The 24,298-nt window shown below is 37.2% G+C and overlaps 1 protein-coding gene across 3 annotated transcripts in view; it reads left to right on the plus strand.

Annotated features, from left to right (window-relative positions):
- LOC125658533 (uncharacterized) overlaps positions 1-22,895 on the plus strand; it is a 34,844-nt gene extending 11,949 nt beyond the window's left edge. For all 3 annotated transcript variants that reach the window (XM_048889812.2, XM_048889809.2, XM_048889811.2), the window contains exons 2-10: positions 5,647-5,808; positions 7,484-7,575; positions 11,811-11,954; positions 12,818-12,986; positions 13,162-14,076; positions 14,994-15,158; positions 18,586-18,674; positions 20,376-20,516; positions 20,717-22,895. In XM_048889812.2, coding sequence (XP_048745769.2) covers positions 5,665-5,808; positions 7,484-7,575; positions 11,811-11,954; positions 12,818-12,986; positions 13,162-14,076; positions 14,994-15,158; positions 18,586-18,674; positions 20,376-20,516; positions 20,717-22,421 — 3,564 coding nt within the window. In that variant the 5' untranslated portion in view covers positions 5,647-5,664 and the 3' untranslated portion in view covers positions 22,422-22,895. The remainder of the gene's footprint in view (positions 1-5,646; positions 5,809-7,483; positions 7,576-11,810; positions 11,955-12,817; positions 12,987-13,161; positions 14,077-14,993; positions 15,159-18,585; positions 18,675-20,375; positions 20,517-20,716) is intronic.
- Positions 22,896-24,298: the final 1,403 nt, after the last annotated feature.

The following is a 24,298-nucleotide window of genomic DNA, read 5'->3' on the forward strand; positions in this document are numbered from 1 at the left end:
TTTGATTAGCCTATATATTGACTGAAGTCTCTCTTGAGAATATTTCACTCACATAAAAGACGTTACCATTGCCTGTGACGGGCTGCAAAATTTAGGCCTATGCTCAGCGCTTATGGCACTGAGGGATCTTTATCCTGCCACACCTGCTGTGACAAGGATCTCAGTTTTTGCAGTCCTATCTGAAGGACCGCCCCATTTATTCGCCTCTTACAACAAGCAAGGGGTACTGATCGATGACTATTTTAAACCGGACCGACAGTTAACGACAAATTCACAAAAGGTTTGGCGATGTCCTATCAAAATTCAAGAAAATGCTCAAAGCGATGCAATGGATATTGCATTTGCAATGAATGTCAAAACTGGATGTGTCCCTAGCAATATGCATATCTCCGAATCGAAAATTTGTAGAAATGAAACTTAAATAGAATTCTTGAAAAAGACCTTATCAGTTAATGTTGCAAAGTACATGTATTAGGTATAAAGAAAATAAGTCTTTGAAACCTGAAATACTTCTTATTTATTGTAAACTATATCAACAAAGTTGAAAAATATTAAGTTTATGTGGTAAACAAATGATATCTGATGATTTTAGATCTTTATTTTTAGGCGCCCGCTTTTTAAAATCACACTTAATTCAATTAAAAATATTTATATTTCTTGTATTCGCTCGCCTCATAATTTTTATCTCCAAAATTAAAAATAATATTTGTAAAATAATTTCGCCCTCTCGCCTCACTTTTTTTGTTTGAAAATCCGAAGAACTATTTTACAAATTGGTGTGGCCTTACCGCAAAGTTTTGATTACTCCCGCGCAAAGTTTCGGTGGGAATCAGTTTGCACGTGTAGCAGTCAACCGGATTCGATCGCCGGTGGCCAGATAGTTCATTTGGTAGAGCACATGACTAGAGATTCAGGGGACCTGGGTTCGAATCCCGGTCTGGTCCGTTGCATTTTCTCCCTTCCTGTTACACATGCATGAAAAGATGACGATAAAGAGCAGTAATCAATCTCATAAACCCTAAGAAAGATACACAATTAAGAGAAGGGCAAACATGGACCCCTGTATATACCAGAGGTCTATGGCAAGTGTACTGTGGAAGAAGGACAGTTTAGAAATTATTGTTTGTTAATCGCCACTGTAATCTTTGTTGATATAATTAAGAATCTATAAAATCAACACAGAGCAACTAGTTTATTTAACCTACATGAATCTCAATAGTAACAATGCAGTGATAACAAAGAACACTACACTTTTCCGGTTTAAAAAAAAGCATTTCTTTTCATACAAATATGATAAACACACGATAGTATTTTGATACATAACGTAGGTCACGTGATTGAATGATTGGGAAATATTACTATGATCATTTTCCATAGTTTAAACAAGGTGCATATGTACATATCAATGGCTTGCAGGGGCATCTGTGTTTTTTGTAAATATAATTTAGAATTATCTTCACACAAGATACATGTGTACTTATGTACTAAAACCTCTCACAGTTTTTAAGAACTTAAACAAAGTGATTCTTAAGTATTTTGCTTCGCAGACGACACAAACCCTGTTTATATATTTCGTTATAATCAAAATTATTCATATAATGCATGGTAGAATGCACTACCACTCATTGACCCGCCGTGCATGGTAGAATGCACTACCACTCATTGACCCGCCGTGCATGGTAGAATGCACTACCACTCATTGACCCGCCGTTTCATACAATGATTCTCACTGCAGATATTGAGTGAAATCCCCAAAAAACTACGGGGGGAAATAACACTTGGGATGTCACTGAACATATGTGTGAAGATTCACTTCAATCCAATTAAAACTGAAGCAGAAACTTTTATGAATAATTATCTAGTATAGATCTACGTTTGAACGGCACCTTTGATACATTATATATAGATATTGAAGAGAAGTGGTGTATCTTTTCATCATAAGCTAAACAGCGCTTTCTCAGACAGATTTACCGGATATTAAATCATTAAAGGGGGGACATGTACTTTTTTATCAAAGGAATAAATTTGAAATTTATTCGCCCTAAAGAAAAATGGAAGGGGAAATTGAAATTTATTCTCTCTGAAGAGAAATGAATTACTTTTGAAATTTGCTATCGCGTCCTTTGCTCTTCTAATGGTTTCGTCTAATGCAATATACCATTGGAACATGTAAATACTTATTTTCCTCTAATCGCAATCTTCTGGTTTATAAAAACATTGCGCATTTTGTAGACTCAATGGTGGAGTATATGAGGATTTTTTATTGACTAAAGATGGCTGGGACCCTGTGCTAAGAGCACTTTGTCCGGATGATTTCTTAATATTAACATCTAGGCCTGTTGTATATATAGCTAAGAAAATACGACTGCTGACTATGGTGTTTAAACGTTGCAATATTTTATTGGCGAAAATCTGATTTATATTCGATAGTCTTGTTATCTATATGCTAATGTCTTATGCGGAAATCTTGATTTATAGGAAATATGTTTTTATTCACCCATTAAGGGCCGTGGAAAAAAAATCATTATTCAATAAATCTTGATTTATATGCGAGCTTATGTTCGTACACCTGTTGGTATAGTGCCCCTTTTCTTCGCCTTGTCTACCCCTGTTCTCACGTCGCTGAAGGGAGTCCCAGTAGTAGCTGTTTTCATCTATTTTGAATGCATCTGGTGTATGAATACTTTAATAGTAATTATAAAGAAAATAGCATTATTAATTTACATATGCACCGAGATGTATACACACGCCAAAGCCCATTTGGGCGATTGGGGCTAACCTGTTAAAATTTATGAATGTTATGCCCTTAGGGTATTTATTCCTGTTTGTTGGAAAAGCAAGATTAACGTGGAAAAGCCAAGAAAAAAAAACCGCGGGGAAACCACTATTAAAGTAAGAAAGCCAAGATAAACGCGGGGAAAACCACTATTAAAGTAGGAAAGCCAAGAAAAATTTATACATGTATTTATCGATATCGCGGTCTTTCTCCTTTGATGTTTAGCAGCTGATATAGCAGATACAAAGCTGATCTCTAGTATGAAATATACACATGTTAGATCCGCCACCTTCATTGGCAAAACAAAACAGACAGTTTTATTGCAAACACTTTTGAACGGGGCCAATCATCAATGAAATATTTGGGGAAGAAAATTCCATAATCGCGTAACACATTTAAACCAATTTATCAAAGAACGGCAATGAGGAATGCCAGAGTTTATTACTACAATCTCCTAAGTGGCTAAGGATACATTGGTGTGAATACACTTGGCAATATCTAGTGTGAGAGTTAGAGATAGAGTTAATGTTCCCGGCGTGAAAGATATGAATGACTGGGAGTGGTGGCGTACTACTTGGAGGTCAGAGTTGGTGTTGACCCCTGAGCCGTGATTCCGTGTTTTTTCAGCATCTAGATCCTTAGAAAAATAAACACTCCAAAACATTTTAACCGATAACAAAATTTTGGAGGTAAAAATCTGGACATTTATGATTTAGTAACGAAATCGTCAATGTCTGCAGCAGATTCATCTCTGTCAGAGATATCTTACAAAGTGAAGCATTAGCGCGCCAATGTACACGAAACACCTACGTTACATGAATGTCAATTCGACCATGTATTCGCGCACGTGGTCTCCTGTCGTAAATACCATTTACATGCAATTGGTTGTCATCCGTCATCGTGCGTTAACAATTGAACATTTTTAACTTCTTGATAACTACGTCTATCCAATTCTTTTCAAATTTGTTATGAAGCATTTTTGGGACAAGGGGGACATAAATTGTAAATTTCAGGACTCCTGCACCCCCTGGGGCGCAGGGGGGTTGACCAATTTTCAAAAATCTTCTTCTCTAGAACCGCACATGTTTAAGGAAAACTAAATGCATAGTGATGTAGAGCAGGAAGGCCTCTACCAAAATTATATATTTCATGATCCCCGAGGTAGAGGTTCTGGCTCCAGGGTGGGGCCAAACTTGGTACATTGTACATAGTGTTTATGTGTAAAACACTTAACTAAGGTCTTCTTGAGTGTTATTAATACTAAATTGAAACTCACTGAATAGATATTTATAAAGAACATGCATTCCTTTATCAAAATTATGAATTTGATGATCCCAGGGGTAGGGGTTTTGGTATTAGGGTGGGACCAAAATGTTCAGTTATTAAATGTGTGAACAATAGACAATTCATTCCTATTATTTTGAAATTTGGTATGAAGCATTTTTGGAACAAGGGGGACATAGATTGTAAATTTCAGGATTCCTGCACCCCTGGGGCCTTAAGTGTGGGACAAAAACTGTCCAAAATTAACCAATTTTCAAAAATATTCTTCTCTAGAACCGCACGTTGAAGAAAAACTAAATGCATAGTGATGTAGAGCAGGAAGATCTCAACCGAAATTGTAAATTTCATGATCCCTGGGGTAGGTATTCTGACCCAAGGGCAGGGCCAAACTTACTACAGTGGAGCCTCGTTAATCCGGACACTTTGGTTCCCGGCAAAATCGTCCGAATAATGAAGCGTCCGGATAACTGAATCGCATATTTTTTTTTATCTTTACATAAGTAACCAATATGCTTACTCTATTGATGCGTAGTGAATTAACCACATTCTATCATTGGATTTGACCATAAATTATGATAATGTTAACATTTACATGCATTTCAAAACACTAAAATTGAAATATACATGTGCAGTGTATTTGCCTATGCTTACATTGTACATTTATATTAGCACTACAAATTGATATGCAAAACTGTGTACTGTATGCAATAAAACAAATAACGAAGCACTATCATATATGTAACTATAAATAAATAAATCATTACAGTGTAGCAACTAACATAATCATTTACAATTCAAACATTTCATCACACTTTTACTTCTTAAAGAAGCCGGTCATTTCCATCTGTCACGATTCACGAGTTCGGCGGTCTATTAAAACAATCTTCATCGTCCAAAGTTGATTTAAGAATTTCGTGTTTATCATGTCAGTTGACAACATTCTTTAACCAAAATTCCATCTGCCAGAGTTTATATTTCTTATTCTAAAATACGTACATTTATGTATGTTTCGTAAGAAGTGAAATTAATGCGATATAGCCGCCATCGGTGTCACTAATCTTTTATGACATTTAATTTTACGCAGTCTAGCAAATATATATATATATATATGTTATATCAATTTTCTTTGATTTGCATAATTTCGTGAGAACTACGCGATAGAGCCGTCACTTGCGTCACTACCGCTGTGTCACGCGCGGGGCCGGTGACGTTGCTAGGTTAACGTAAATAGAACGGGGAAAAGGGTAGGTTTTTAAAATCAGTCGGCTAGAGGAAGAACGTACTATTGGTAAATGTATGACATAGAAAATAAATTGTTTGTGGTTTTTATTCGAATCACGGAGAAAGCTTGGTTTATCTTTAATTATCCAACTTTAATATTCTGGAGGAAAGGAAATATATTTTCCTGATATTCTCATAGGAAGGATTTGAAATCCTTGTTCGACATCCATTCCCGTTACATGTATATTGGATTTGAAATTACAATTATTCTACATGTAGATCTGTGTGTCCAAAAGTGTCGGTGTTACCGTTACATGTATAGTCTATATATTCAGGGAGTTTAAGATTGATTTTTCTCTTTGCAGACAGAATTGGCAGAAAAGATGAAAATTCCGTCAGATTTTGATCCAGAGAATTTGTTGAAGAAATCGTTGGAATTTCCACAACCGAAAAGATGTAGGACGAGAAAGCATGACTTGTACTCTGAACCTAGCCGATTTCGACATGTTGATGAGCATGTGCAGAAAGTAAGATTTTATCATTTTCTGTACGTTGCTTGATCGATCAGGAGAATGGATTTTAGGTGGAAAGAGTCCAAGAAACTTGTTCTGTCCAAAAACTGTTTTAATTTCTTAATTATTTTACACTGAAATTGCGATTGCTTGCTATCTTGATTAGGCAAGTTTTAAAGAATTTCCAACACCGCAACTTGATCAAACATACATATTATAAGTATACTTTTCATCCATGATAACATTGATTGGTTTTTATACCTCCTTTAATTAATTACACACAAATCCTCTTGCTGTGTAGATATTATTTTGTTCAAAACGTGACTCCCAGGAGCCAGAGATGGACAACAGAAAGCTTAAGGGTATAGATATACTTTGAAAAAAAATCACGAGATCCAAAGCCTTTAAGGTATAACCTGCCAAATTGATTTACAAGTATTCCCCTGTAAAGTACAGTGCATGTTCAAACTCTGATCCCCAGAGCCGGGATTTGGTCACAATACAAATTTACTTAGGAATGTGTATAAGGAAACTCTCTCTAAATCTTCTTAAGAACAAGGTTACAGTTAGTCTTGTCATGTGAGGTACATCCTGAACAGTTCAAACCGTGATCAGGGTCAAATCACTATCACATTATAAACAATAAAATTCTACATTAGAACAGTTCAACCGTGATCAGGGTCAAATCACTATCACATTATAAACAATAAAATTCTACATTAGAACAGTTCAACCGTGATCAGGGTCAAATCACTATCACATTATAAACAATAAAATTCTACATTAGAACAGTTCAACCGTGACCAGGGTTAAATCACTATCACATTATAAACAATAAAATTCTACATTAGAACAGTTCAACCGTGATCAGAGTCAAATCACTATCACATTATAAACAATAAAATTCTACATTAGAACAGTTCAACCGTGATCAGGGTCAAATCACTATCACATTATAAACAACAAAATTCTACATTAGAACAGTTCTAATGTGCAGGGGTTCCAACAGTCTCCTTTAAGTCAACATTTCGCAAATTCTATGGTCGTTATAACGATATAGTTTACCAATTCAACCTATCATTGGGTCAAATGCTGTCTGACATGTTTCATACTGATTGTTAGGCCGTTCTTGGCACATTGATTTTATCTACGGATAACTCCGTTTACCTGATCAAGATATAGGGCTCACGGCGGGTGTGACCGGTCGACAGGGGATGCTTACTCCTCCTAGGCACCTGATCCAACCTCTGGTATCTCCAGGGGTCCGTGTTTGCCCAACTCTTTATTTTGTATTGCTTATAGGAGTTATGAGATTGTTCACTGTTCGTTATCTTCACCTTTCTTCAAACCGTGATCAGGGTCAAACCACTATCACCTTATAGACAATAGAATTTTACATTAGAACATAATGAGAAAATATTTACAAATCTTGTCAAGAAACGCAATTAGTTCAATTGTAAGTATCATCTTGTAGCGTACATGTAGATTAATATTTGCTTAAGCTTTGAATGTAATTTTTTCCACTGTAAGTGAAACTTATGAATAAGATATGGTTGAGCACTATAGCCCAAGGGCCCCTCGCTTGGTTATCACAGAACATGCTTGTTTGATCCTGTACGTACTTATGTTGACTTGGGACATAATCGAGAAAAACAAAATAGAACAGATACTAACGGAGTCTTTTTTACAGGTGAGAACTGTCAATCACCGATCTTTTCGTGGGCTGCTGTGGCATTTGCTTTACTCTGACAAACAAATCAAATGCGACTTGGATAAAGTGAGGTAAATTTATAAATACGGTAAATGTGCATACCATTTCAATTAATCAGTGTCGATCAATGTTCGCTTTGTCACGGACTGCAAATTCGTAGATATCGCATGCTTTCATCGTGTCAAACTGAGATGCGTCTGTTGATATAGTTTTCTCTTCTTTTTTATTATTTTCTTAAACAAAATGCTGCTTCCTGTACTTGTAAAATTTTCAGTCCGAACGCTATCTATGGTGTTTAACTCGAACAAGAATCAAAGTCAACTAGAGAAAACGGGACAAAGTTTCACAGTCTCTGTCAATGTGCTATATAAATATCCACCTACATATAGCCGTAATACAATATAAGTCCGTTCTATTTACAAGTGCATTTCAAATATCCTAGAACGTTATGACATGAAGTACTGGATTTGGTAGACCTTAAGTTCGGCTGTTTTTAAAACACCCCCCCCCCCCTTCCCCACTTGACCTACAGTTTGTATGAGGTGCACATTTAGTTTAAAAACGTTTACTCCATCGGTGGCCGAGATGTTAGAGCCGCATGCAGAAGGACCGGGGTTCAAATCCCGGCCACGACAGACCTAAGTCGGGTAAAACAGATAGTGATAGTTCCATCGCCAAACGCTCAGCATCAGATGTGAATGTCATTGGTCCTCGGAGATGACCTTAAAAACGGATGACCCGTGTCACAGTTGGTGTGGCACGCTAAAGAACCCTCACTGCTCAGTGGCCGTAAGCGCTGAGCATATACCTAAATTTGAAGCCCTTCACCGGTCTTGGTGACGTCTCCATATGAGTGAAAAATTCTCGAGCGAGACGTTAAGCAAGATACAATCAAGCAATCCATCAAATCAAAGTATGGTGGCATACTCTGCCCCCTAAAACAAATTATTTTTCTATAGATTATATTCATTAACTAGATAATTATGTTGACATACACCATAAATATGTCAACATGCAACTTAATTATTTTTTAAAATGCACTGAAAATGTTAAATGATATGGATTAGAAAAATTCGCAAAAAAAAGATCAAATATCGCCAACGTTTGATATGCAGTATACAATTTAATTATGTTAACATTCAACTTAATTATGTTAACATTCAGCTTATTTATGTTAATATTCAACTTACTTATGTTAATATTCAACTTACTTATGCTAACATTCAACTTATTTATGTTGACATGCGACTTATTCATGTTGACATGCAAATTATTTATGTTAACATTCAACTTTTTTATGTTAATATTCAACTTACTTATGTTAACATTCAACTTATTTATGTTGACATGCGACTTATTCATGTTGACATTCAACTTATTTATGTTAACATTCAACTTATTTATGTTAACATTCAACTTATTTATGTTGACATGTAACTTTATTATATAACATGTGACTTATTTATGTTGACATGTGACTTATTTATATTGACATGTGACTTATTTATGTTGACATGTAACTTTATTATATAACATGTAACTTATTTATGTCGACATGAAACTTAATGATATTCATGTAACATGCAATTTTATTATGCTGACATGCAACTTATTTATTCTCGCATGTTACATATTTATGATGACATGCAACTTGACTATGTTGACATGCAAATTAATTATGATGACATGCAACTTACACATGTGACATGTAATTTAATTGCACTGACATGCAACTTATTCCTGTGACATGCAATACATTTATGTTAACATGCAACTTATTCCTGTGACATGCAATACATTTATGTTAACATGCAACTTAATCGTGATGACAAACAACTTATTTATGTTAATGATAAACTCGTGGAACCATTACACCATAACATACAGTTGAATATTATCAGATGGGGTTTTTCTTTCTATCATTTCTCGGTGTTTGCCTGTGCCAGTTTAGTAAAGCCTTAGGTCTTCCATTTGTGCATTGATTATGTCTTGATAAAATATGCTTTGTTAAATGATTTTTACTTATTTACAGTTTTTGAAATAACTTTAATATCAAAATAAGGTATCATGTCCTGAAAAATTAAGTTATGACTCATATTCAGTTCTGTCTTTTACTTTGTAAATGACACACAACGTGAACGAGAAGACACTGACCTCTGTATTGGAAGGAGTACCTTCTACTGACTAACTACTGATTAACTACTGACTAACTACTTACTAACTATATTGACTAACTACTAACTACTTACTAACTACTTACTAACTACTGACTAACTACTGATTAACTCCTGACTAACTACTTACTAACTAATGACTAACTACCGACTAACTACTGACTAACTACATGTTTCAAAAAGAAAGTGTGGTTCTTACTGGCTGTCATTGTTTGACACATAATACATGGAACTATCTCGTCTAGGCGTGTCGACGATAGAGGATCGTGTACGCCTGAACAGTTTTCTGGCGGAGAAAATTTTAGAGAAAAAGCAGGTCGACACCAACCGTTTCTCTAAACATGGGTTAAAGAGTTAAGAAGAAAAAAGTGAATATGAAATTGCTTTCTCTTCCTGAAAAGAAAGTACAAAGTTTAAATTCTGAAACCTAGTTCAATTCTGGAATGTGTTTGCAATGCAGGAAAATAAATCTCAAAGTAAAAAAAATTACATTTGATTGATTTGATAGATTTTTGAGAAAATTAAATAAATTCCATAATAAATTATTTATTTCCACACACTGATATTCCCGTATTGTTTCTATAAACTTTCTTACTCCACATGTTGCAGGATGTATACATGTTGACATATCAATGGGGACTTTTTATGTGATATTAATCTGTTTCAGTCATTTTTGGTATAAACAGGCAAACGTGACTGTGGTACAAGACTAGCGCCCTTTTCATTTTCCGGAAGCTGATAATTTTTTTTTATAAGATAAGTTAAAACTACCTTCGTGTAGCAGAAGTGAGTTCCCAAAGGAAAAAAAATCATTGCATATTTCATGTAAAATCACCTTGAAGCCATTTTGTTCTCAATTTTGATAAAAGGAATACCATTAACTTTAGAAATGTTCGTGATTGCTGACATAATTTCAAAATAAATTTCATGACATTGTTGCAGTAGATAGTTGAGTAATTCTAAAATTGTGGCATGATGGTGGGAGCATTTCTGAAAGCAATGCTGCTATTTCCTCAGATGACTTCAGCAGATTTTAGGGACCTACATGTGTAATATTTCGACGTTTTTGTCCGTCGTCGTCCATCCTGTGTCCACATTCGGACATTGTCGACATCTGATCTGATTTACCACATTTTACATGGAGAGATCAGATCAAAACAAAAAGATGCAATCTATTAAAAAAATCTTTACTCATGGACACCTAGCAAAGGAAATATGTCTATAGTCATGATAGACAAGGAGGTCTTTACCAAAATTGTAAAATTCATGGACCCTCGGTCAGGGGCTCTGGTGCTAGCTTTGCTTTAAGCCTCATACTATAATGAAAATGCATTACTTTTTAAAAATCTTCTTGACCTCTGAACCGAGTACATTGCAATATTAGGGAGAGGACTCTGCTACACCTGTGAAATTCAGAGCTCCGTGGTCGCTCTGCTACACCTGTGAAATTCATAGCTCCGTGGTCGGGGGATTTGGTGCTTTAACAAGGCTTTATGGCACACATGTTGAAAACTGTATGATTCTTTTAAAATCTTTTTTCATTCTTGAACATCAAACAACATCATTACATAGTAATCTTGAGGAGAGAAAGAACTACTGCAGCTGTGAAATGCATGGTCAGAGAGTCTGGTGCTAGGGTGGGGAGTTATGTTCATATAGTGAAAATGTGTTATTTTATTTTAAAAATCTCTCCTACTCCCAGACATCAAACAACCAACTTAATTGAGAAGAGCAGAATCATTGACCAGATATATGAAATATATTGGTCCCTGGCTAGTAATTATACAAGTAATACTAGGGAGGAACTTCGTAAGTCGTGTATGTAGTTAAACTCCTTCCTGTTAAAATCTTGGACATCAAACAATCAAATTTCGTAATAATGAGGAGCCAGGCCTCTACCATTCCTGGATAGAGAGTAGGAGACTTTGACGGGGAAGCTTTCTTTTTAAAAGTCATATTCACCATGTGCTACGTTTCAGTTGAAATTGGCGAAGTGGTTCTGGAGAAGATGAAAATGGGAAAATTTAATGACAACGACTACCATGCCGACATATTTTGATCTTTAAAGTTTTGTAATAATTTAAGTCTGTCTGGATACTCTCAGGACATGTTCTATTCGTTTCAAACTACAGGGCCATATACAGATGGACGTCCATGACTGCCGGTGTCAAGCAGTGCTTTGAAAATGATCCGAGTGGAAATACTGCGGAGGAATACATCAACAAGTTCCAGGCCGGGAAAATTGCACATTCTCAAATGTTTCAATTGTTGTGCACGTGAGCATTTTGTCTTTTCTGTCAATATTGTTTACGCATGTTGTCTTTTCTGTCAATATTGTTTACGCATTTTGATATCATTTTGAGAAAAATATCGTCTCTCGAACAGAAATTTCAAGGATACAATTTACACACGGTCTCAGAAAAATCTACCTAAGAAGTGGCCTATTGGAACCACCATTCCTTTATATTTTGAGAATATAAAAAAATTGACATATAACAAGAACTTCGTCACCTGACAAGCAAGAAAATTACCTTTAAAAATATTGCTATTGGAAAAATAGCCTACCTACAAGAAAGATAATTTCGTTGTAAGCTTTGAAGAAATTCTGATTTTTGAAATCTTGTAGGAATTTTACAATTAAAGTCAGAGGGCACATTCTTGATCCTCTCACCGTTTTCAAGCCTATGTTCTATCAGTTCACACAGTAATGCATGGCTGCGAAAGATACAATATGCGTATAACATGGATATTGGGGGTAGTTAGATGCTCTTTCCTTTGATTACCCACGTACCGGTACACGCACGTGAAAGGCGAAGATAATGAACAGTGATCAATCTCATAACTCCTATAAGCAATACAAAACAGAGAGTTGGGCAAACACAGACCCCTGGAGATGCCAGAGGTTGGATCAGGTGTCTAAGAGGAGTAAGCATTCCCTGTCGACCGGTCATACCCGCCGTGAACCCTATATCTTGATCAGGTAAACGGAGTTATCTGTAGTCAAAATCAATGTGCTAAGAACGGCCTAAGAATCGGCATGACACACGTCAGACAGCATTTGACCCAATGATAGGTTGTATTGACGAGCTAGATCGTACTTTTTCTGCCTGCGCACTGACATGTGTTCTTTGTTTCGTAGGTTTGCGGGACTACACTGCAAGATAATCACGGGTTACGCAAAGGGAAAAGCCTTCCGCCCTGGAGATTCGGGTCTGGACCCTAAGTTCCGACACTCCTGGAACGCTGTGTATTTTGATGGGGACTGGTTTCTTGTGGATGCGAAATGGGGAGCCTTAAACGGAAACAAGGTGAGTTTTCAATCCTTTGTCAAAGCAGATACATATATTTATGGAGTTAATAGCGTTGTGTTTTAATTCAAGTGACAAGCAGTTGTGAATTGTAATTTCAAAGCGCCATAGTATTGTCGTGTTTTAGAATTCGTCAGAGTTTAACGAATTTTACTTCCTGATTGTCTTGTTTCAGAATTCGTCAGAGTTTAACGAATTTTACTTCCTGACGGACCCGGAGCAGTTGCAGTTTAGCCACTGGGCGGAGGAACCAAGATGGCAGTTGGTTGATAGGCCAATCCCTATCAACGAATTTGAGAACTACCCGTTTGTCAAACCGCACTTTTTCAAAGTAGGGCTTAATTTCATTTCGAATGTGAAATGCGTAATCGAAACAAAGAGAGGCCAAGTGAAGTGGGATTTAGGGGTGACACATCCTGCCAAGTTCAGCTATCAGCTAGTCACATCTGACACGTCCAGTGACAGGTTTGATGGGGTGTTGCTGAAGTATTTTATATTCCACGAAGTACAAAATGGAAGGGCAACTTTTGTTCTGCGTACTCCCGCACCTGGAGATTATTTTCTGAAAATTTTTGCCAAAAGTTTACAGGAGAGAAACGGTCATACTGGAAATACCCGGATGTTGGAAGTGTTAGAATACAAGGTTCAAATCAGCAAGTCCTGTATCGAGGATGACCCCTTGCCCAAATGTTGGGACACTACCTGGGGACCCGGTCAACGTACTGATAAGTTCTGTTTATACCCGCTGCAGAAACGAGGCTTGATAACTACAGATGAAAAGGCAATCAAAATTGAAATTAACAAAACCCGACCAGTCCATATTCTTTGCCGTTTGTGCCGAAACGGATGGAAAGAATCAAAATTGCAGAGATGTATAGATATAAAAGACGATGACACGAAGTCGTTTTTGACTGTGACTTTGCCTTACGCGGGAGAGTACGGACTGGAGATTTTTGGATGTTTCCCAAGTAGGAAACAGCATGGCTTTCACCATGTCTGTCAGTTTCTTATCAGCTGTTCCTGGAGGGACGAAAACTTCACACAAGCGCAATTGGAAGAGTATCTTGAAACAGAGGAACCTGAAGATATGGTTAATTTTTTATTAATGATCTAACGTTTAATTTTTGCTGAGCAATTTGTTAATGGATTATTAGGTACGTAGCGAGAAGCCGCCGGGGAAATTGACTTCACTATATTGTCAAAGATTCCTAACAAGCAAAGTCATTTTAAAAATGTTCGTTCGCTGAAAATTTCAAAATCCTACATTTTCACCACCAAAAGGTGAGAGAGGCAATCAGCCAATATATCTTACGTTTCATGTGAAAATATTAAACTAACGAAAAATGAACATTGTAAAAGAGTGGGAGAAGGGTTCAGGCCTCCTCCACTCACCCCCGGTGCTACGTGCCTGATAATCGCACGTATTAATTTGATATACATATTATATGATAACTAGAATTTTTCCCGATCAAAGTCAATGATACAGGAAGTAAAAATACTTATGATTTAGCCTTCTGTTTATGCCATAGATCTTACTTGACTTTTTTCATAGAATAGATACTAATATTTTTGATTGATTGACTCTCGAGAATATTTCACTCATTTTCACCATTGCTGCAAAATATAGGCCAATGCTCGGCTCTTATGGCCTTTTAGCAGGGTGGGATCTTTATCGTGACACAACTGCTGTGACACAGGATTTCGGTTTTTGTGGTCTCATCCGAAGGACCGCCCTAATGAGTCGCCTCTTACGACAAGCAAGGGGTACTGAGGACCTATTCTAACCCGGATCCCCACAGGCCACTTTAATTTAACAATCTGTAAGGTTTGAAAAAAATCCCTGTATATTCTTTAAAATGTTCAAGGTCATAACTTCACTGAAAGTCTATCAAAACCAATTTTTAAAATCCTCACCCATATTCGACAACACACAAAACAAAACTTGTTTTTAGGAAGAATGTTGCCCAATAAAGCTCATGCAAATAAATGACCTTGAATATCTTATAGGTATTCCAAAACAAAGAACCAGCCAGTCTTCCAGCTCACTTCCAGTTGCCGGACGTTAAGGTTGACGACTCATTAGTTCCAGAACCCTCCCCGAGATCAACCAGTTCCCTTCCACCAGCCACCCAGGTCGACTGGACTCAGAATATAGAGAATCACGTGAAATCGGTAATATAGAGAATCACGTGAAATCGGTAACATAGAGAATCATGTGAAATCGGTAACATAGAGAATCACGTGAAATCGGTAATATAGAGAATCACGTGAAATCGGTAATATAGAGAATCACGTGAAATCGGTAACAGAGAATCACGTGAAATCGGTAATATAGAGAATCACGTGAAATCGGTAACATAAAGAATCACGTGAAGTCGGTAACTGTCACTGTTATACAGATCTGTGAGTTTATTACTGCAGGTTTCACTAAGGCTTCCTGTTGTGGACAGAACTTGTCTTCTTGGTAGAACTGTTTGCCCGTCTAATGTTTTCAAATAACATCCTCGAATATAAGGGGAATGTATTTCCCCCAATGCCGAATCATGCCATCTTCCATTGGGAAGTAATTGATGAGGTGAAAATAATGTAGTTTGGGTCATCTATCTTTTTAAGTGTACATGCTTCAAGCTGCACATTCCGTTGGCAAATGAATAGCGTTTTCTTGCGTTTCAAGAACAAGATTAATATTTTTGATTTTTAGCTCAACATTTTTTTTGGGTCTAATTACATGTACTAATATGTTTTGTCCCTGAACACTGTGGAATCATCATTGTTCGTGGGGGATTGATTTTCCTGGATTTTGTGGGTCACTCTTACCCACGAATTTACGTGTCCTCGAACATTTTTTTTTAAACCAAGTAGAGTTATATCTCCTAGAGGCAAGTGGCATCGTATCGCTTACCCACGAAATTACGTCCCCACGAACCAGAAAAATTTTGTTTACCCACGAACATTGGCCTCCCACGAATTAAAGTGATTCCACGGTATGACACAGTGGTGGATCTAGACGGGGTCACGGGGGTAGCAACCCCCTTTGGTTGAATATTATTAACAAAAACATAGCGAGTAAGATATATAAAAGTTGATCATCAGTCATTTATTAAACTTCAACCCACTCTCTTAAATTCCCAAATACCCCGATTTGTTTGAACATAAAGCACTCGTTCATGTCGACAACTGTTCTGAAATAATTGTGCTAGTATGGATGTAATGTTTTGTGTGGTTTCATAATTATTTACTTTTTATTTCAACCAATCTTAAGCAGGAGAGCATGCTCTGTCCAATCAGAGCACATGAGATTGTCCAATCAGAGCACATGAGATTGTTCAATCAGAGCACATGAGATTGTCCAATCAGAATACATAAGATTGTCCAATCAGAGCACATGAGATTGTCCAATCAGAATACATGAGATTTGTGGCAGGGTGATAGTGTTCCCTTGATTTACAGTTGTCTGGTTTTGAGGCTGAAAACAGGAAGATAGCATGCATTTTCCACCTGCATGAATAAATTATCCAAATCCAAAAACTTGGATTATGGGGAATTTCTCTGTGCGTTATATTAGATTTTTTTTCACTTAAGGCAGTTATGTTTTTAAGAGTTCATTGCTATCTTTGTGCTTTATAAAATATTCCAAAGGCGGTGTGTATCATTCTCCTAAATTGACGTCAACGGAATATATCCCATTTCCATTCTCAGTGACGGTGTACAGTGCGTGACAGCGTGGCGAGAATACCATCGTCAGTTATACCGGGGTATTGTGAATTCCTCTGTATATAGGCCTATATATACTATATATATACTATGTTTAGATCCCAGTTTTAGCATGTGGATTTCTTTTTAGTGTAATGTAGTTAATTTTCATCTAGTATGGGTTTGTTTTCATTCAGTTTACACCACTAATATTTGTTTTATTCCATGGTTCAGAGTATACGCATACTTATAACCTGTACTTTTCCAGCAGCCATTAAGGTATGATTCAGACAAATTACATGACATGCGCAGTATCTCCAAGTGAAGCCACATTAATCGTTCTGACTTACACGTAATATTTTTCAAACAGAAGGAAAAATTGTGAAAACCATCTTCTCTTTCGTACATCATTCGTTACCCCTACTTTGTGTTATTTTATCCGTTACCCCTACTTTTATTTTATCGCTTCGCCCAGTACGGATTTCCATTTCACACCCTGGATGATTCCTATTACGTCCCAAACTGACTGTGTAACTAATACCAGTGTTTTCGTACAAAAACTTCCAAAAAATCTAAATAGTGACAGAAATTCCGTATCTTATTTTGTAATTTTTAAATCTCTTTCATCTTCGCTAACCAAGGGTTTTCGGTCCACCCCGCTCCCCATAGCGAGTATGGGGAGCGGAATGGACCGAAAACTCTTTGCAAGTGAAGATGATTCTCTTTTACTAAACGGTGGGTGAAGTCAATTTTGAAACATTTATTAAATTAAATTTTACAGCATACTAGTGTATATTAAACAATATAGATTACAGAAAACTAAAAATCCACGTTACGGAGTGAAAAAAGAAGTCACGATCACAGTTCAAATTTCCTCTATGATATAGTGCACATTATCCATGACCCGAGCGCCTATGCATACATGTATTTCTACTTCAGTTGGAGATTATTTCCCGTCACCCATCGTACTTAATATTTGGGCTTGATTAACTTGATCTTTGAAAGTACATGACTATTTCTATCTAAATTGGGTTTCATTGGAAAATCATGAATTTCGTGGTCACAGCACCCCTGGGGCCTGACAGTAGGATTAAAACCAATATATCTAGGAAAGATCAATACATCGGACATTTGAATATCTTCTTCATTACTTTTGTGTGTTCAATGTGTTGTGAACAAAGATACTGCACGCGTTCACAACATGACCTCTCAGTGTGGGTCAGAATCACAGTGGGGGATTTGAAGGTTCCACATCGATATGAATATGTCGGAAAAACGTGGAAAGTCTTTTCATGAACAACAAGGTTATATTAATATTATACGTCCAAATGATACACACAAGAGTCCTTATGTTGTGTATATTCAAGTTTGATCACGTAATTGAGATTTGCATGAGAAAAAACAATCTGCTTGGGTGAGTGATGTGGCCCATTGTTTAAAAGTTACGCTATAATTTTCCACAGTTACATTGTTGATGTCAGAGCTGTAATATATTGAAACATACACAACCATGACGTGACATAGTGAGAATAACCTGTGTCTCGGGACAGGCCCTCACCACACCCGGTCCGTAGGACATTATCATTTTAACGATAAAACATCCAATCTAGACGTGAGATGACGATATAGCACAGGTCCTGTGTGCAAACTTGTGTTACAGTATAATGTAGTTTGTGGAATCGGTAAATAAAGAGTTTTATTGCATGAACGAAATAAAAATGTATTCACTCACATTGCATAAATGATTATCCTCAGTTAGGGGGATAATTTTATAAAAGCACTTATTTCTTCCATTGATTCATCTTCATTCATTATGCAAAAATGTAATCATTAATTTTAGAAATGCCTGTCTAATATGAATCACGAGTGTGTGGGCGTCTAGAGAATGTGACACTTCTCATTGCAGGTCTGTGAGAAAACATACAGAACGTTAGAGCAACTCCTCTGGGATCTGGTGTTTTCAAGAAATGTGGAGAGTGACGTCATTAAAGCCAGGTATAGCGGAATAAAAAAACCTTGCTTTGAATATCTCTCAAAACCAGAAGATACAGCAGGCATAATCATATCACAAACACAAAAGTGTCAAGTTAGGGATTTCATTAATTACGTGTATCTTTGTAAGCAAGTCTTCCCTATATCTTAAAACCATACTGTCGCTCGGCCTTTCCGTCAAGCACACTTTATAGATCGTTTGAAGAGCTTTTAGGTGAATGTAACCATCCAAGATTATTGGAGTTTTGAATTCACCCTTAGGCTAAGGTCTAAAACGATTACATCACAGGGGATTCTTTCTTCGCTCTGCAGTCACCACATAGTAGCTGCAATAATGTAGCCCCTCTCCGATTTTTTTTTTTTTTTTTTTTTTTTGGAGAGGCTATCCTGAAAACGTCAGAATAAAAAAATCGGATAGGGCTACATTATTGCAGCTAATTACATAGGTATAATACCAGTCTGACTAATCCCAACAATATCGCTATCCTGTAATATAGATGAAGACTAGCTTTAATAACATCAGGGCTGTATCTAGAGGAGGATGGGGAGGGGACTATACCCACGTCTACTGCGTAAAGAAAAAAGTCATATCAAGTATATGTACAACTTTTTTGTCTCCATTCAAACTGACTGGTGGAGGTAGCCTAGTGGTTAAGATGTTCCTTTCTCAACCGAAAGGTCCGGGTTCGATCCCGGCGTCGCATCAAATCAAAGACGTTTAACAAAGGCAGTGACTGTTCCTTCGCCAAGCGCCCAGCGTTTGAAGTGAGAGGAAGCACCCGTCGTTTGAAGTGACAGGAAGCGCCCGACGTTTGAAGTGAAAGTCACGGATTTTGCGGTCGGTTATTTGTTTGCTTATGTTGAGAATTTTTCACTTGAATATTGAGACGTCACCAGCTGTAGGTGAAGTACCACCGCTTAACGCTCAGGGCCGTTAGATGGTTCTTTAACGTACCAACGCCTGTCATGACACGGGACCTCTCTTTTTAAAGTCGTATCTGAAAGACCCGTGATTCCCTATTTTAAATGCAGAGCGTTTGGCGAAGGAGCAATCACTACCTCTTTTCACGTCTTAGGTTTGACGTTGCCATTGCACGAGAGGGGCTCGAACTCACGACCTCCCGGTTACGAAGCGAACGTTCTACCACTGTGTTACCGTGACCGGTTCTTTGGGACATGACCTTAAAAACGGTGTCTGTGTTACGGTAGGCATTCGCATGTTAAAGAAGCCTTACTGTTACGGCCCTGAGCGTCATGCATTTGTCAAAGTTTGTGGCACTTCACTTAAAGCTGATGAGATCTCTATTAGCTACAGAACTGTAGCTCTCTGCGCCGTAAATCGAAGGTTTTTTAAGGGGTGGATCCGTAACTCTCTGATCGTCCCAATATTTTCTCAGAGAGCTACAGTTCTGCAGCTAGGCCTCTATATGAGTGAAAAAATCTCAAAAGGGGCGTAAAACAATATACAACAAATATATATTTCAAAACGGATCACAGAAAAGATGAAATTTTGTCTCAGATAAATGATCCACTTGGTGCCCAAGTAATATTTTAAGTTTCATGAAGACTGGTGACCTTTAAGGCCCGTGGACCTCTTGTGTTGAGATAGTATATTGCTGGCTTACTTCTCATGAATGAATCAAGCAAGATGATCCAGACTGAAGCTGACTGCACAGTCTACATGTACACGAATCTCAATTTCAGAATTCTTTTTCAATGGTTGGCGACCATGAAGCCCCAGAATTTGACGTTCGATTCAGTAGATAGCGGTAGTGCTGAAGAAGCTCTCCGAGGACTGCAGACTCAGCGAACCACCTACGCAATGGCTTACCACACCTTATGCAAGTATGTATAATTATTTCTGTTTAATTAATTAAGTTCAGTTATAAGTAAATTTTAACGAAGTGCCTATATTTGTACAAGGCTTAAGGAAATTTAACCCATTAGCTTTCAAAATGAATTACTTAGGTATGCAAATCATCATAATGCAGTTTATGTAGGTAGACATACTCCACTTAACAGCAATATGGAAATATGTGTTTCAGACACAGTGGTTTGGTTTCAAAGATAATATTTGGAGTAGCAAAGGGTATGGATTATAAACCGGGACAAACGTTTACTCCAGGATCGAATCACCACACCTGGAATGCAGTGCTACTTAATGGGGTCTGGGAATTGGTGGATACACGATTTGCTAGGAGACCTATTACCACCAGTATTGGGAGCGGATCTCACGTACAGTACCAATTAGACAATCACTTCTTCATGACAAATCCTCAAAAGTTTATTTACACCCACTTTCCAGATGATTCAAAATGGCAGATGTTAGATCCGCTGGTTACTGTAGAGGAGTTTTGCAATATGCCTGTCATAACTCCACATTTCTTCGCTTTGGGTATGGATCTTTTAAGCCACAAACAAGCGTACGTGAAAAGCTCTTCCATTTCTACTATTGAGCTTGAATACCCAAAGTCAAAAATGTTGTATTTCACATTCAGTGTTAATACTGACGATGGAAAAGAAGATTTTGGAGATACTAAATTGAACAGGTACGCCATGCTGGAAGCTAATGATGGCAAAGTAACCTTTAGGCTACGATTGCCCATGAAAGGAACGTATGCATTTTGTGTATATGCCAAGGAAGATAATCCAAATAAATCTGACAATATGTTTGCTCATGTATGTGAATATCAGATAGAACAAAGTGATGTGGTGTCACCGGAGCCCATACCTTACCCGCCATGTGCTTACCAGAGCTGGGGTCCTGGCATAGCTTTCTACCAGTTCAACATGTTCACCCAAACTACATCAGCAGTCGTTAAAACTACAGGTGGCGTTGCAAAATTCGAAATCCTCTCGCCAAAGCCAATGCAGTTTAGAACCCGTCTTCTTCAGCACCAAGAGACTTCTGAATTCGAAGGCTACGTTACACATAAAATCCAAGAACTCAGGACCATGTTTACTATTACCGCGCCTAGCAAAGGTGAATTTGGGTTAGAGATATACACCAAGGACCCGGAGGCAGACGGCAAGAAAATGAGACATATTGCTCAATATTTGATCATTTGTGAAGAAGAAATTCAGACTGTACAGCTGCCCAAACTGCCATCTGGATTCTTAGGGTTGCAACCGATGTTGGTCAAATATGGAGTAAGCACCATCACACATTCAGATCCAGTTATCCACGCCGATACGAATTATCTAGAGATACGCTTTGGAACATATCAGAATATGCGATTCACGACAAGTCTCTTCGAAACGGAAACAAAAGCTGAATGCTCTCAATACGTCTTCATTCAGTCCGACACAAATGTCATCACTCTTCTAGTTTGTCTTCCGAAAACAGGATTCTTTACGCTGTGTGTCCATGGAAATCTGTTAACTGACAACAGTCAACAAATACCCGGACTTTTCAATTACTTGATACACTGTAAGGAAGTGAAAGTTCAAGCTTTTCCGTATCCAAAACAGTATGGTTACTGGAAAGAGGGATGCTCAATGATGGAGCCACTTGCTCTAAACCCAACCCAGGTTGCCTCAGTGGTTCCGTTCAAAGTCCAAATCCCTAAAGCGACAACGGTTGCAGTAGTCGTAAATAATGATTGGACGCCTCTAAATCATAATGAGAATGGGGTATGGGAGGGCGACATTCACATAGAAACCGCACAAGGAGAAACGAAAGCGGTCCTAGTAGCGAGCTTTGGAGACGACCAATCGAAATATGCTACACTTTTGGAATACAATTTATAATCTTGGATTATGTTTCGTGTAGGCAAGAGATATAATTAATATATATCAATTCTGACATCACGTGATATATATATACTGGGGATATAAGTGTTTGATCAGTAAAATGCACGCGAAGGAAATTACTTTAGTTACGGTATATCCAGGCAGCGTTGAGTGGTGGACAGCAGACGACAGGGAAGGATCGCTGAGAGATTGACATGTCGGTTTACATATCTTTCATATAGCTAATGGTGTATTTTATATGTGTGCTGTTTTAAAATAATTGAGATATATGTGTTTTTCATTATAGTGTATAATACCATTATGTCTCTGTAGTTTACAATATCCAATGTGACGGAAAATGTTGAAGAATATGAACAAGATATATAAATCAGTAATGTATAAATACTGTGATGGTATATACTAAATGCATCAATTTGACTGTATACTAGAATATATATTTTTTAGCATAATGAGATTATACATCTTACCAAATATAATTAGTTTTTATTTTTATGCAATGTACAGAATCAGGACCGACAACCCAGCTCTGGTATCTGAGCATTTTATTCTGTTATAGATCAGAACGAGGGCTGTCCAAAAAGTTCGTGGATAATGGCGTTTTTGCCTTTTAAATGGGTTTAGATTTACATACTATGCGGCAAAATGTTTGTTGTTAAATTCCTAGTCGAAATAAATCAAAAGAAAAAATTGTGGTCTTTAAAGGTCGTGGACGGCCCAGGGTAAAAATTGTTATGAACTTTCTAATTAAGTTTTTGCATTCAAAAGGTTACATTTTTCATAAAACAGGTCAAACCTAAATAGAATTTAGTCGTGACGTAACGAAAACAACTGATGTCATTTTCTAATGTCAGTAGTAGTGGTTATTTGACGAATAAAACCTTTGTAAAGGAAGCATCAAGAAAACGCCGGAAGAAATAATGTCTCTGAAAACGCCCGAGAAAACGACATCAGCTATGCGAACGGAACAGCGTGCAATAATTCTGCGGAAAACACCAACAGAAATATTTTTAAGTTGAAGTCCGTAATAGCTCCAAATGACTGAAAATTGAAAAATTGTCTGCACTTTCACTTATCGCGGCCATTTTGACCGGTTCTTTTATTTACCAAAAATATATAAATAAATGAAAGGACCCAAAAGGTTTAGAGACTCGATATTATATGGTTTGGATAAAACTGGACATAACAAGAGCTGCGTATCTTTATAAAGACCTGTTATTAGCATAATTTATGTACTAAATTGAATTATTATCAATCAAAATTAATATTCGAATCTCTAAATCGTTTCAATTTGCAGTCACTTGGAGTTATTACGGACTTCAATTTAAAAATATCTCTGTTGGTGAGGAGCAAAGGTAGGGGATTGGTAGAACATTTACTAGATTCAGCAATGTATCTTAATTTTGTTTGTAAGGGTTTTTATGAAGTTTTAGGAATCCAATATAGGTACAGTGTTAACCCATTGACTGGAATATTAAATGTGACTAAAACTGAAGCATGGTTTTGAAGAATTTCGTCTTTTGAAAGAGCAGTTATAGTATAAGTACGATTACCAAAAGTGGAATTATATGTTCGTGCAAAACAAACGAAAAATATTTATCATTTAATATACATCAATCGTCTGCCTTTCCGAGATCGATACACAATTAAACAACCATGACGATGGACAGACACGTTACTATGTAACCCTCTTCCACGTCATCGTCGGAAACCCACGGTTGATTACGCTTCGTTCCTCTCTCTATCACCCGTAGGTCCATTCAATCCTTCTCGATCGTTCTCAGGAATAATTAATGAGGCAATTTGATTGGACGCTCATAGTATACCCTGAGCGAATTTGTCCAATCAACAAGACGCTTTCAGCCCAATTTCGGTAT

Source organism: Ostrea edulis, chromosome 9 (assembly GCF_947568905.1).
Source record: "Ostrea edulis chromosome 9, xbOstEdul1.1, whole genome shotgun sequence".
Classification (NCBI taxonomy): domain Eukaryota; kingdom Metazoa; phylum Mollusca; class Bivalvia; order Ostreida; family Ostreidae; genus Ostrea; species Ostrea edulis.